Source organism: Saccostrea cucullata, unplaced genomic scaffold, assembly GCF_032062105.1.
Source record: "Saccostrea cucullata isolate Sc308-1 unplaced genomic scaffold, CSIRO_AGI_Scuc_v1 ctg246, whole genome shotgun sequence".
NCBI lineage: Eukaryota > Metazoa > Mollusca > Bivalvia > Ostreida > Ostreidae > Saccostrea > Saccostrea cuccullata.
Genome location: NW_026934303.1, coordinates 351,938 through 366,754, shown reverse-complemented (window position 1 = coordinate 366,754; position 14,817 = coordinate 351,938). Strand labels below are relative to the sequence as shown.

At 33.0% G+C, this 14,817-nt stretch overlaps 1 protein-coding gene across 1 annotated transcript; it reads right to left on the bottom strand.

The window, feature by feature from the left end:
• Nucleotides 1-6,435: 6,435 nt before the first annotated feature.
• Nucleotides 6,436-14,666, bottom strand: LOC134240420 (protein DEK-like). Its single transcript, XM_062722513.1, has 12 exons — nt 14,546-14,666; nt 12,086-12,248; nt 11,739-11,894; nt 11,450-11,526; nt 11,233-11,327; nt 9,826-9,974; nt 9,510-9,700; nt 9,221-9,332; nt 9,042-9,121; nt 8,550-8,633; nt 7,605-7,673; nt 6,436-7,357 (listed from the first exon to the last, which is right to left on the bottom strand). The coding sequence occupies exons 1-12, from the start codon at nt 14,588-14,590 to the stop codon at nt 7,346-7,348; spliced, it is 1,233 nt and encodes a 410-aa protein (XP_062578497.1). The 5' UTR covers nt 14,591-14,666; the 3' UTR covers nt 6,436-7,345.
• Nucleotides 14,667-14,817: the final 151 nt, after the last annotated feature.

The following is a 14,817-nucleotide window of genomic DNA, read 5'->3' as shown; positions in this document are numbered from 1 at the left end:
CTTCTGTATTTGTCTTTTTAATTTGGGCAATTTTAGTTTTGTGCAAGTTAAGTATAGTGTTTTTATATGCAGTGTAACTTCAAATCTGGCGAAATAATAAAAAAACATTTTCACAAAATATGGTAAATTGAATGCAGAAATGAAATGGTGGGATTATCACATTCAGTTCCCTTATCAAGCTTCTACAAAAACGGACAGAAATGCAAATGAACCATTCATTATTTCAGAAGTAGCTTTATCTAAGAAAGACCATAAAAAATAGCTTTCTAGTTAATGACTTTTTGATAGACAGGCAGATATTACGTTTTGAAGCACAGGAAATTTTTATGACAGAGGTATTTGTTTTCTGAGTGAGCGTAACAGCCGATAAAAATTGCTTCTAATTTGGGTTTAAACGAAAGCATTTAAAATCAATGGATTAGACTAGAGTGAAATAACTATAACAGTTGCATGATTCCATAAGGCTTGTTTTTAGTTCTTCCAACAAAACAAGAACATTTTCGGTCGAAGAAAGTTGGTTTCAACTTATATTTGTTTAAATCAATATCATATTTAATTACGGAATAAAATATTTACAAATTATAAAATGAGAACAAGGAGAAGTAAAACAACTGATATAAAAAACGTATAGGAAAGACCATGAAGTGTAATTCGTGAAAATCTCTTCATCAGTTCATGTGAAATTCATCGCACCTTAACGTTATATACTACTAGTATATGGATTTAAACCTTAGTCCTCTTCTCCAATATTTGGGAGCTATTTTGTACAGAGTTTCCAGTTTTAACGGTCATAGTTACATACTGACGTTTTAAATTTTATGTTGATTTTTATTATTTAAAAGGGCAGTGGTTTCATCTTTTCATTACAGATTCTTTGAATTCTTTTAATACTGCAATTTTTGTTTTATTTTTCCTCGAGGACAAATATAATTAAAATCCCTGATTTATTGATATCAGACAAGCATACAGAAGTGTAGGGAATTTTGATCTTACCCCCCCCCCCCCCCTTTTGATTAGTTATGCATGCCATAAAGCAAAACTATGAATTGTTTGTGAATGAATCGTCAGAGGTCCATCGATTGAACTTTTTTTGGGATCTATAAATTGTCTCTTTACGACAGACATTTCGAGCAGAGAATGTACTTTAAGAGAAAGTTCGATTTAAAGACGAACACTTCTGGGATGACGTAGTTGCTTTCATAGATTCTACTGATAATCTCAATGCATTACTCAGTATATTAATCTATGTACTCTACTCCACTACTTGCCTACTGAGCAAGAGTTTATTAATGGGAGGCGAGAAAAGAAACAGCGCTGAACACTAAAGGGGAAACTAAAAGTCGCTAATGGGCTAGACACTATAACTTCAAAATCACGTTCGATATATAATACTTGTTGATGCCAGCTCGCAAACGCTGGAGCGAACGTTTTGTTCTCGGTTGTATAACGCGAAAGTGTGAGAACCACGGGTTTTGAAGCGCATGGATGATGAATTGGTATCGCAATTAATTAGGAAATGCCCTGAATCGATTAGCTAAATAATCGCCGGATACATAGCTTTCCCATGGGTTAGGATACGGCTTGTGATCGCTGTTCTTTTTAGTAAGTTAGATTTAGTGCTTTAATTTGTTCTTCTAAATACGCATGAAGTTTGTATTGAATACAATGTAGACTAAAAATCATTAGATTTAAATTTAATAAAATTTAAATTTCTTAGAAATATCCCTGTTTAAATCCACCAGATTTTAACTGTTTGGAACAGATACTTAAAATTTCCTGTACGGAAAATAAAAAAGATGATATCAGCGTCGGAGAAGGAAAATTTTCCTTGTTTATTACCAAGAGACGGCGACCAAAACCCACAAAAACTTTAAAATTAAATATTCAGTCTGTTAAATAGCCTGCGATTTAATATTTTGTTGAAAATCTGTTTTAAGGTATGCAGTGATCTGGACCAGATTGGAATCTCGATACACTTTTTGGATGAGTTGAACATCTATCTGTCAAATCAATATTGACAAGAATTCTTCTACAGGACTTCATCTCAAAACAAGTCTTCAAGATGAGGAAATCCAATTCATTTCCGAGACAGTGAAAGCAACAAGTGGCAGCATGTTGGCGCTCAATACCAGCGACCCCAATAGTAATGTGACTCCGTTTAGTGATATGTCTGTGACGTCACAAGAAACGAACAGTGTGGCGGATCTAGAGCCAATGAAAAATGACAAAGAAGCTTTATTTTATATCATAACGGTTTTGATGTTTTATGCTGTAAGTATTGTAATTCTGATGGTGAAGTATTTACGAAGGGAGAAACAGGAAGCGGAATTTACGAACTATTATTTTGAATATGTTTCACGTGACAAGTTCCAGGATCCTCTTTATCAAAATTCCGTCAATGTACAGAGAACAATGAAAACCGTCAGTGGTAAGAGAGGTAAAATTGTTCCTAGGGAAGACGTATTATACCGACAGTTGGCGTTTTCAGAAACCTGTGTATGAACAGTCTCTGTAGTGAGCTGTGTCACTCTCCACACAGAAAGACGAAGGAAAGAAGGGTTACCACTTTTGCATCTAGTTAGTGTCACAAATATTACTCAATGTATTTCAGAATTTTTCTCCCAGAAAACTTTTGATGAGTACTTTTTAAAGAATGTTAGACGATTTGTACATATTAAGAGAAAAAAATGAGAAAAAAACGTTTAAGATCGTGTTTAAATGAAATTCTTTTCTTTGTTGATTAATTATTTTGATATACTAAAAATAGAAATTTCTGTGAAATTCCTTTAAAATGCTACTCCTCCTACAGTTTTGGTCTGATGCCAATGGCCTTTTCTAATCCTTTGTTATAAGTACAAACCAGTAAAGCTACTGTCTCTACAGAGACTTCTGGTTCTTCCTTTCATTTGGTACCAATAATATTGACCCTTTTACCTTGTCCTTGAAGTTTGATCTTTTTTAAAACCCTAACGTTGCTTGGTTATGACTTTTGAACGGTTGGTGCTAAGGCTTTCATACTTTTAAAGCATTTTAAAGACAATGTCAGAGACAAGAAGAGCTTATGCGATAGTAAGGTGTTCGTCGTCCGTACGTCTGTCTAGCTGTCTGTCCGTCTGTCAACAATTTTTCAAAATGTTACAACTCCTACAGTTTTGGTCTGATTTCAATAAAACTTAGCACACAAGTAGACTAAACTAAGATACACAATTTAGTGCATCGGTTTTTGATTTCGATGAACAGTGTTGCCATGAATACTAAAAATATAAATTTTTGTGAATTTCCTTTAAAACGCTACTCATCGTACAGTTTTGGTTTGATAACTCCATAAAAGCTCCATAACTTGAAACGGTTGTTTCTAGGAATTTTGTATTTCACAGAAGTATTCCTTGTGTAAAGATGTTTCATTGGGTACAATATATAGTCAATACTAGTAGTCACAAATAAAGTCTTAGAAAATAACAATATAAGGCATAAGACTCATTTTCTAGAGTCTAATCTGAGAACCCTGGTTTGTTTCCTCAATGATATAGGGTGTTTGGATTTTTCTCTCAAGTGTCAGAACACTTTACTGTCAGGACCTGCAGCCGAAGGTCAACGTTCGTGCCTTGTTTGTCATACAGTAATCCCATTACTTACGACGAAACACATGCATCGACAGAAGAAAAATACATCTAGAGTATTCCTAATGTACATAATTCATGACTTTAAAATGGAGTGCTGGTTTGACAATATTTGTAACTACTATTTTTAAATCTTGATATACAAATTAACATGATTTTCCATGCAAAACAAGTATATTATATAGTTTCTGTAACTTTATTTCACTGAGTCATTTACTATTGCATCAACAGCTGAATGGTCTTCTTAAAATCACTACATTCCATTTTTCTCTCCAGTCAACCTCCCTAAAAGTCTGTGTTTATTACGCAGAAATAAAATAACTCGACACCCTGACAGCGGCCATTCTGTGAAAACAACTTTGCCAAACAGTTTAATTAAGTTCTGGACTGGAAAGATAAAGTTGATTTTGTATATTGTAGGAGAAAATGTGCTAAAAAGGGATATTGAATCATGTACTTTGTGAGAAAAATATTCATTTTCCCCTACTGTTTAAGGTTTTTGGTTTTCTAGTTTTCTTATAAACAGAGAGAGAGAGAGAGAATAATCTAAGAGAAAGTCGATTTTCGGAGACAAGTTTGCGTTTGTTTGATCAATAACCAAATAAACCCCCAGTTTGTCCATGATTTAAACGACAAAATAAGAGTCTTTTGCCATGCCATATACAAGTTCTTCCATCATATATACGACGAAGCATGCATGGTATTCAATGACTGGTGTATTTGCTTATGTAAAGAAAGATGCGTCATGTTAATCGATTATAAACGGAAAACGAAAGAAAGACAATTTCCCTCAATAGCAATCAAATTTTCATACTGGAAGGATGCTATTATATTTTTTTTTATCTCATGTAAATTAGATTAAAGTTTTTACATTGACGCAAACCTGCCATGCGAACAAATTAAAAGACATTAACAAGATGTGTTTGTGGAACACTGATGCCCCCCGTATTGCAGCTTATGGTTTATACTTCACGTTTATACTTCAGATGTCAAACTCCAAAGGTCAAGGTCTTGTCACAAGGAACATACCTGCATGTGAAATAGGAAAGCCCTAGTATTAACTGTCCAAAACTTAATTGTTACCATGGTTATATATATTTTTTTAAATGGGTCAAACTTTGAGGTCAAGGTCAAAAATATACCCATGGAAAGGTCTTGTCACAATGAATACACATGTGGAGTATGAAAGCCGGCCATAGCACCAATTGTTCAAACGTTATGACCAAGGCTTAAGTATGGTAATTTTTTGTATTATCTCCGAGAACCCAAGCTCAATCAACTGACTCCAAGCTCAAGAGGTCAAATTCGGTGGTACCCAAGAAAAGTCTTGTCACAAAAAATACACAAGTGAGATATGAAAGCCATAAACCCACCAATCAAAAGTTATCGTGGACAAGGTGAAAGTTTTTTTTGTGGACAAACAGACAGACGGATAGGGCAAAAATATACACTGTACCTCCGAAACTTCGAATAAGGGGGCATAAAAATGTTTTAAAGCTTTTGGTTCTATGGAAACCAATTTTGATGCAGTTTGAATACAATGCATATTATAAACATGCAGAGAACTCTCATTCGTAAAATTATTTACATCTTATTATTTTGATTGTCATGTAACGATCATTAATTGATACAAAATATATTCAATAAAGGGCCTAAAATCAAGATTTGAAGCACACTTTTAGCCGTTAATTAACATGGTGAAGACATTTTCTACACAACGAACATTTCATATATGCAATAATTGCATCTCGCCCCCTGACACCGAAAGCGAGGAACCACTTCTCTGAATTTGCTTGTTCAATCTGATCTTCATCTTCATAAAAGGAAAATTTTACTGTCAGACTCTTTACCGCAGATTGTTCTGCCGGTTGTCTAGTTCATGCATCTTTTTTTGTCGCAATACGAGTCTTAATGCTTCCTTAAAAAGTAGTTTATAAACTAGTTTGTCGGACTTAGATACACTTCGGTCTCAAAACCGTGAGAAATAGTTTGAAGGCTACAGCTAGAGTGATTCTGTTAAGGTTGATTGGCCATATGATATCCATGGAAGTTGTATTGATACGGTAGCTCTGGTTTCATCAGGCAGTAGTGAATATTACAATTTAAGTTCATTTGAAAGAATTACTAATATATTAAGTAGTAGTACCCCTCTCACAAAAAGACAAACTGTAGGGATTATAGGGATATTTCAAAAAGGATATGGATTTTGTAGGTAATGCAAATAAAACATGGCCGCTTGAAGGTTTAAAAAGATAACCTATACCTGAAATCAGACTATGCCATTATCAACAGCTGAATAATTAAAACCATTCTCTTCTGCTTCCATATGGGCAAACTTAAAAAAACGAGCGATGTTTGTAAAACACTTATGCTCCCCTCCCCCAAATGATTGGAAGTCCAAGGAGCATAACTCTATCCAAAATGACCCGATCGTACCAAAAACAAAATTTGACCTAATTATTCTAATGATAAATCTGTATACCAAATTTCATTTTAATATGTGCAACCTCTGCAAAGAAAATGAACCGAAACTGCAAATAATTGGAATTCTTTTTAAGTACAAGGGGGCATAACTCTGGCCATAATGGCCTGATTGCACCCACAATAACAGTTGACCTAGATATTCTTACAATAAATCTGTATACCAAATTTTATTTCAATATGTGCAACCTCTGCGAAGAAAATTAACGGAAACTGATAGTGGACTGTCAGACAGACCAACAGCAGCAAAGCAATATGCCCTCCCTCCTTCGAAGCGGGCATAGAAATCATTCAAAAATTAAAGTTAATAAAATCAAAAACAATAATCAATAAATAGCTTGTTATACATTTTATTTTACAAATTTAATTTTATTCATGATATGATAACATTTACAACGATGAAAAGATGTTTAATTTATAAGAAACGTACAACACAAACACAAATCACTGCATGGAATTCCCTCGTCATGTGTGAAATGCAGTGATTTGTGCTGCACATAAAAAACACCATCATGTAAAAGAAATTGCTAAAAAATTATCTTCGAGTAACAAGTTTAAAAGAGAAAAAAAAAATGTTCACTTATTTAGATGTTCTAAGAGTTATTTATTACGATATTTTTACCCCCAGGAACTTTATACATTTTCTAAATAATAAAAGAAGTTTTCCTGGTAATTAATACCAAAGCACCAGAAAGCATTAACCAGAAGAAAAACAAATTTTGGTGCCTAAAATAAATTCTATAAATAAAACAAAGTATTTGAATTGTATTATACCATATCCTTATTAAAATATCAATTTTATACCATCATTATATTAATTTCCTTCTACACCATCATTCACAGAAGCATCGAGAAAGAAGAATGTAACATGTTATATGAGATTTTTAAACCTCAAAAGATACACACACAAGCATACCTGAACAATTTCAACATTAAAAATTTCTCTTATTTACTCATTAAATCCATCTACATGTAAACCAATCATTCTCAGTATACATAATGATTTAAAAAAAGTATTCTGAAGGGACCTAACAGAATACAGACTTGTGATGACCTGTCGCCATATTTGATCAACAGAAATTTATAACTGCTGAGGCTGATGAGGGAATTTTGGATTGTATCCAGAAATCACAGATGTACGGAGACCACGGAAAGCCATATACAGCCAGTTAGCTCCCCTGAATCAAACTCACACACACCCTGCTGCCATTGTTTGTGTAAAAATTGCAGATCAGAAAAAATGGTCACGAAATCATCTACAAACAAGAACAGGTAACATTTTGACCACAATAATATGGCAATGTAAATACCAGAACTTGTAAATGAGTTTTAAAGTCTATGACATACATGTACAAGAGATGAAATTCTGCAGAGTTTACATCTTTCCAAGTCTTAAATAGAGTTGCTTATAAGTAATAATTCATATTTTTAAAAGTTCTGTCAAAAATAGAATAGCAATGAAGTATGAAGAGTATGTGGAAATAAAATGTGTCAATAACAAACCTCTCGAACTGTTTCCTTGATGAAATCTTTACGATCTGACAGATCAAATGTAGGGTACCTAGCATATACCTAAAATGGAGTAAAAATATTAACTCACAACTAAACAATAAAATAAGACCTTTATATGTGAAGATTATGCAGTAATGTGGACCAGTGAATCCATGTACAATTAATTCAAGTTACACTTTATAACAGAATCAAAGAAAATACAAGGGCTGGGACGATACAACTTTTTCTTTATTGATACGTTATCATGATGTTTGAGCCACGATATGATATGTTTACCGGGTAATTGGTTATAAAATCTTTTTTTGCATTGAAACAAAATATTTTTTTGCAAATACGAATAATATGTTCAAAATAGTTGTTTATATTTTTGTAAAACTAAAATATTTTACTCAAGTGGTGTTACTTATTATTTATTTCATATCTATTCTTATATTTAGCTTATTTATTTTATATCCCAAATTTAAATAAACAAAGAAAAACAGAAGTAATAATTTTTTTTGCGATATTTCGATTTTTCTTCATATGTTTCAATATGTTTATCATCCTCACACAGAACTGATTTCTCAGTATATCGTCCCAGCCCTAGAAGATACATAAAAATAATTGAACACTGGCCAGCTACTTAATAGATATTGAAATTTCGGTGAAAAAAAATCTAAGTCAACGAGTCATGTGAAATATGTTTCTGTAAAATCAGATCTATGAGATCCAAGTCACACAGACATTTTCAATTTTAACAGTGTTATATTTAATATTCAGAATGCTTTGGTTCAATGTACATTTCATCTGCCATTGGCATTTACTGTGATCAAAATTATATGATAGGTGGTTTAATAATTTAATCCTTGTATCTGCAATTCATCATAATCTTGAAAGAAACCATTTCTATCAGCATCCAATGACAGAGTCAGTGTAAATGAAGTTTTGTCCCCTTACTTGTTTGACCACAGTCTTCATGGTGACTTCCTCTAAGTTGGCTTTGTCAAGAATCTTTTTTATTAGCCCCTTCAATTCTTTATCCTGCAATGAATGTATTGAGCAAATTATAAACAAAGTACCATCTCCATCACATGAAGCTTAAATTAATTGCATTAATAAGTAAATTTTACATTATATGTTGTGAAAGCTATGAACTAGAATGAGAAATGGAGAAGACATGCTTATAGTGAAGTACCAGTAACAATTTTGATTTGGAATAAACATATCTTGTTATAAGCATCTAGTTCATATTATTTTTTTTTTTTTACCACAATGAATGAAATAGTTTGCTTTAAGCTTGAATTCATAATAATTCACAGTATTTTACTGTGCATTACTAACAAAATAAAATCTCATTATGTGAAGCCCAAATTAATTTTACTAGTATAAAGTAAATGTTCCCTAATCCGATGTAAGATCTGAGGCTATAACAAGAAATACTGGACATACTGTAGGAGGCTGAGGCTCCTTTTTCTTGACGAGGGGTTCTTCATCTGAATCATCATCATCACTGTCCTCCTCTGATGATTCTGTGTAAATGAAAAAAAGGAAAAAAGAAATCAAGACAACTCATGTTACAGTTGGAAAAAGGAATTCTTGTAAGTTTTTCTATGAACAATCTGACATACCAGCCTTCTTGGGGGAAACTTTCTTCTCTTTCTTTGCCTCTTTCTTGGGTGTAGCCTTCTTAGCAGCTGGTTTTTTGGGAGTTTCTGTCTTCTTTTTCTTGGCAGGTGGGGTCTGAAATTATTTTTCAGTAATAATAAAGTAAAATTCAAAATTGCTGCCATTTCTTTTTCTCCTAATTGATGACAGAATTCCATTAATTCTATTTATTAGAAATACAGCAGACGAAGCAACATAAGGAATATAATTTTTTCTTCACTATAAATATTTTCCATCCTCATTCTATAGTACCTCTTCTTCCTCCTCCTCTGACGATGAGGCTGATTCCGACTCCTCTTTGCTCTCATTTTCCGACTCCTCTTCACTTTCCGAGACCTCAGCATCAGAGGAGGACTTCTTCTTTTTAGCTGCAGGTTTGGTTTTCTTTTCCTTTTTGACAGTTTTCTTTTTACCCTCTGCCTTGCCACCTGATTTTGATTTCCCTGCGCATGAAAATTTACCTTAATCAATATATTACTTTTTTGCTTTTTTGTTAAATTCTGCATGTGTGATTTTCCCCTATTTTATATGCAGGTGGTTTCAGTATAAAGATAAACACATATCATACTTTTTCGCTTTTTTGAGGCAGGGATGCCTTTTCCAGAGTCTTTTGGACACAAACAGAAATCTATTATTCTTTCAGCTATTTCATCTCGCACTCCTTTCCTTTCCAAGTCTAAAATTTCACACATTTTCTTAAGAACCGCCACAGTTTGTCTATAAACAGAAAACACAGATATAAAAAAATCAAAGTTTTTTTTTATATAAACATTATACAAGAAAGTCTAAGTTGGATTCTGCAATCTTTAGTAGTGTTTCACCACAAGTTAGACTTTTTCATGTCATATTCTGTAAATCACTTTGTATTTCACGAGTCTGTCTGCTTGCGAAAATTACATTCTTGCACATATTTGTATTAAGGATACACCAAAGGCTTTTTTCAAGATTTTTGTCAATTTTGAGATTTTTTGATAAGAAAACAATGCTAATCACTGCTTTATAATGCATGAAAAATTATTGCTGAAAAATTTTTCTAATTATTTAACATAATCAAACATAAACACCAACACATACTGTAAAAGGAGCAATTGTGAGCCACACAGAGATTATGCAGTAATTAAACTACAGGGACTCTAGATTTAGTGTTTAATGACATAAAATTGAGGGTGGAGCCACAAATCTTTCTGATTCAGAATTGAATCTTTTTATGTCAAAAATGTATAGGAAATATTAAGTGTATTTAACTCCAAGAATTTGTTGTGTAATGGGTTTTTGCCTCTACTGTAAAGTAAGATCAGACAGTTGGTGGTATTATTTCAAAGGATTCATATTTATTGTTTCTCTGAAAACTGGCCAGAATGTGTCTCAAATGTGTGTTCACAAAACCGTATCTCAGATTTTTGATATCTTGCTCAGTTCTTGAATTATTGGGGGAAATGTAGAATTGGGCTTAAAAATTGGTAACATTTAAAGACAGATGGATGTAACTTTTGAAAATCAATCTTTAAAAATTTTGACTTTGAGAGGTGGAATACAAAAAAGTTGATTTATAAAATATAAATGCACTAATATTTACATTAAAATATGAATAATTGTTTAATAAGATAAAAATGAAAATTTAAAATAAGATCAATAAATAGTAAATTTAACAAGCTTTCAAATGATATATACTTTTAATATGTTATCTTTGTTAATGAATGAATTACAAGCAAATTAAATTTTGCCCCATGGAAACCTTTGGTGTATCCTTAATAAGGAGCATACAACTAAAATCAATCCTCAAAAATTCTGTGTATAAATACCAAATACCTGACTTGCGAAAATAAAGTGATCTACATATTTTTCTTTTACAAACTCAATATAAATGACCCCCTTTTATACTGTCCAACTATTACTTCCCTAATGTAAAAATTACCAACTCAACCATTATATTGACATGAACCTTATACCTCAGAGGTTACAAATAAAAACTTACTTCTTAAGATTTGCGAATTTCTTCTTGTATTCATCATCATTCTTATCAAAGGTAAATCCATTAAAAAGACGTAAATTCTTCCTAATAAGGGTTGCCTGCAATTTAAGTTGTAATTGCATTAAAATCAATATTTGCCAAGTAGTTTGCAAAGTGTACATTCAATCTCATCAAATTAAATGTAACTGAATACTTTTGTAAAATAATGAAACCAACATACTTTTCCAGTTCTGTTGAAACATAGCCTATGTAAAGCTTTTAAATCATCAACCTTTGCTTTTGAGATGTGAAACTCAACTGTAATAAAATTTATTGTAATAATGACAAATTGTATGGACATCAAGAAATTAGTTGTTAAAAGAAAGGGGAAAATAATCATTAAGATTGTACATAAGATATTCTCAGATTTCTAATTCAAACTTGATTGCTTTGAAGCTTTCTTATTTGTGACAGCTACTATTATTTTTGTAGTATTTGAAAATTTGACAGATATAATTATATTAACATACTTCGTGCACAATCTCCCAGCTTGTCTCCTGAGCCATCTCCCACCTCAAATTTCTTTGTTTCCTTTGGAGCAGGTTCCTGCATACTCAGTCGTTCAACTTTCTTTTTCTCTCTTCTTTTACCAGATTCAATGATCACAGGACGCTCTAGGAGACCAGCTGTAGAAAACAGAATGTATATATCAACAAAACATGCACATAATCAATTTAAAGAGAACAATCAAAGTCTGAATTGTAAGATTTGATAAATCTTGGAATAAAAGTCATAATTCAATCCTTTAAAACTTGTCTTTCACCCATACATCAGGTTTTTAGAAATTCGACGGAATATAAATCAGACTCAGTCTTACGCTGTAATTCTTCTTCTTCCTCCTCCTCCTCTTCATCACTCTCTGCTTCTTTCTTGTTTTCATTTGTTGACTTTTTAGGAGATGATTTCACTGGACTTTCCTCCTCTTCCTCAGATGACTCCTCTGTCTTTGGTGCATCTTGAACAGGTTCTTCATCTTCTTCCTATATAGTTAAGATTATATAGAACATGAACTGGTAAGATTGAAAATAAGCAGCTTATGTCCTTTCTTTCTGTTACAGCCAGGACATTTGATGATACAATAAAATGGGAGGGTACAATTTGACATGGTTTATCAGAACCCTTAATTCCAGTCTAAGATTCATTTTCTATCCACCTAAGCTATTTCAAGCTGCTCTATACTCCCCAAGGAGTGAACAGGATTAAGTCAAGTCAAGTTATTCAAATGCAAAATTTTATCCAAATATATATCCATTTCAATTTGTATTCTGAGTGAAGACATGGCGTGCATATTTCAAGCAAATTTTAAAATTACACATAAAACATAGGTAATCAGAGATTACAGAGCTCACCTCAACGAATGTTGTCTTTAAGTAAGGCAAATTAAGTCACACAATTAACCAACAAAATGTGTACATCCAAAAATGCAAAATTTATGCAATTTTGATACTTTGGAATAGACCTATATAAAAACTTAAAACTAGTTCTTCATCATGAAAATGTAATTAAAATCCAGCATCTGAAGCAAAATTGAGAGTTTTCATCCCTTGATGCATCATTTGTGCAACTTTGGTTTATATAAGCCTTATAGTTTCTTGGTGATAGACCTGCACCCATAACTTTTACGAGGTCTATTATCTGGAAAATGTATGTCAAATTCAGCATCTGAAGCAAGTCCATTAGTGTGCATCCTAAGATGTATCATCCATGCAAGTTTGTTCAACATAGAGCTCAAAGTTACTTGGAAATGAAACCTGTATAAAAAACTAACCTTTTCACTAATCCGGAAAATGTAGGTCAGATTCAGCTTCTGAAGCCAGCCTAGTAGAATGCACCCTTAGATGTACCATCCAGGCAAGTTTAGTCATTATAGGGTTCATACTACCTTGGAAATGAAACCTGCACCAAAAATTTTAACCTGTTCACTCAACCGGAAAATGTAGGTTAGATTCAGCATCCGAAGCAAGTCTTGTAATATGCATCCTAAGATGTACCATCCATGCAAGTTTGGTCATTATATGTCTAATAGTAACTTGGAAATGAAACCTGCACCAAAAACTTTAACCTGTTCACTCAACCGGAAAATGTAGGTCAGATTCAGCATCCGAAGCAAGACTGGTAGTATGCATCCTAAGATGTACCATCCATGCAAGTTTGGTCATTATATGTCTCATAGAAACTTGGAAATGAAACCTGCACCAAAAACTTTAACCTGTTCACTCAACCCGAAAATGTAGGTCAGATTCAGCATCCGAAGCAAGTCTAGTAGAATGCATCCTAAGATGTACCATCCACGCAAGTTTGGTCATTATAGGCCTCATAGTATCTTCGAAATGAAACCTGCACCAAAAACTTTAACCTGTTCACTCAACCGGAAAATGTAGGACAGATTCAGCATCTGAAGCAAGTCTGGTAGTATGCATCCTATGAGTACCATCCATGTAAGTTTGGTCAACATAGGGCTTATAGTTACTCGGAAATGAGACCTACACCAAAAACTGCACCAAAAATGTTAACCTGCACCAAAAACATTAACCTGGTCATTCCTTTGCTGAAATTGCAGCATCTGAAACTTTGACTGGTACAATGAAACACATTAGAAACATCTTCCATGCATTTCTAATCAATATAGGACACAGAAGTACTTAAAAAGAAAACTGCTCCAAAAAACTTAACCTTAACCCGGGACGCCGACACCGACGCCGAGGGTATCACATAAGCTCCCCCCAACTTCGTTGAGGTGAGCTAAAAATGTGAACAATTATTCCAATATATTGATATCCATATTCATAAAAAAATTTCTTGATGATTGTACGGTTATTTTCGAAGCAGATTCATTTGCCTTCTCAGTACTGGAAAATGGTTTTGGGGCTATTCTACCATTCTAAGCTACATTGCTGTAATAGGAAGGCATTATTACAGTGGTGGGGCTTGAAAAGAACAAAACTGAATTATTTAAACTAACTTGCACCCGGGGTGGAGATAAAAGATAAGATCAAATTGTCGTGTCTTAAAATATGTAAATTGTAGCGTCTTGACGTTTTAGCAAATCGAAATGTGCATAAAACTAGAACATTATCATTTAAAAATACCATATCAATTCTTTTTTATCAAGCTTCAATTCAGTTTTTACAATAAACAGTAAACATCCACGAGGGAAAAAAATGTAAACAAGCACACAAAAACCAGAACAAGAAACTGGATGGATAACACAGCTTATTTTAAATTGCAAACAACTTCGCAAAAGCCAGGTTTCCTTTAGTTAAAAGAATATATTTACCATGTTTTCTACATTTGTTTCTTTGTCGTTTTCTGTGTCTGACATGATGCTTGTGGTTTAAATTTTCACAATGGCGGCAAAATGGCGCTTATCATCATTATCCAATCAAAATTGAGTTAACAAATATGACTAACCAAAAGGAGTATTCTAGCCACGACCTATCTAATATTTTTCTAAACTTGCATTTATTAAATATTGCTTTTATTTTTTGTCAGTTAGATTTTTTGAAAGAATCCGCACAATATAAATGATATTGTTATATGATATGATGA

Excerpts from the sequence above, each read along its gene's own strand:
- LOC134240420 (XM_062722513.1), bottom strand. The coding sequence starts at position 14,590 with ATGTCAGACACAGAAAACGACAAAGAAACAAATGTAGAAAACATG. Across the intron at positions 9,701-9,825 it reads TGCCTCAAAAAAGCGAAAAA|GGAAATCAAAATCAGGTGGC; the intron begins GTATGATATGTG and ends TTTCATGCGCAG. Across the intron at positions 9,333-9,509 it reads CAGAGGAGGAGGAAGAAGAG|ACCCCACCTGCCAAGAAAAA; the intron begins GTACTATAGAAT and ends AAATAATTTCAG.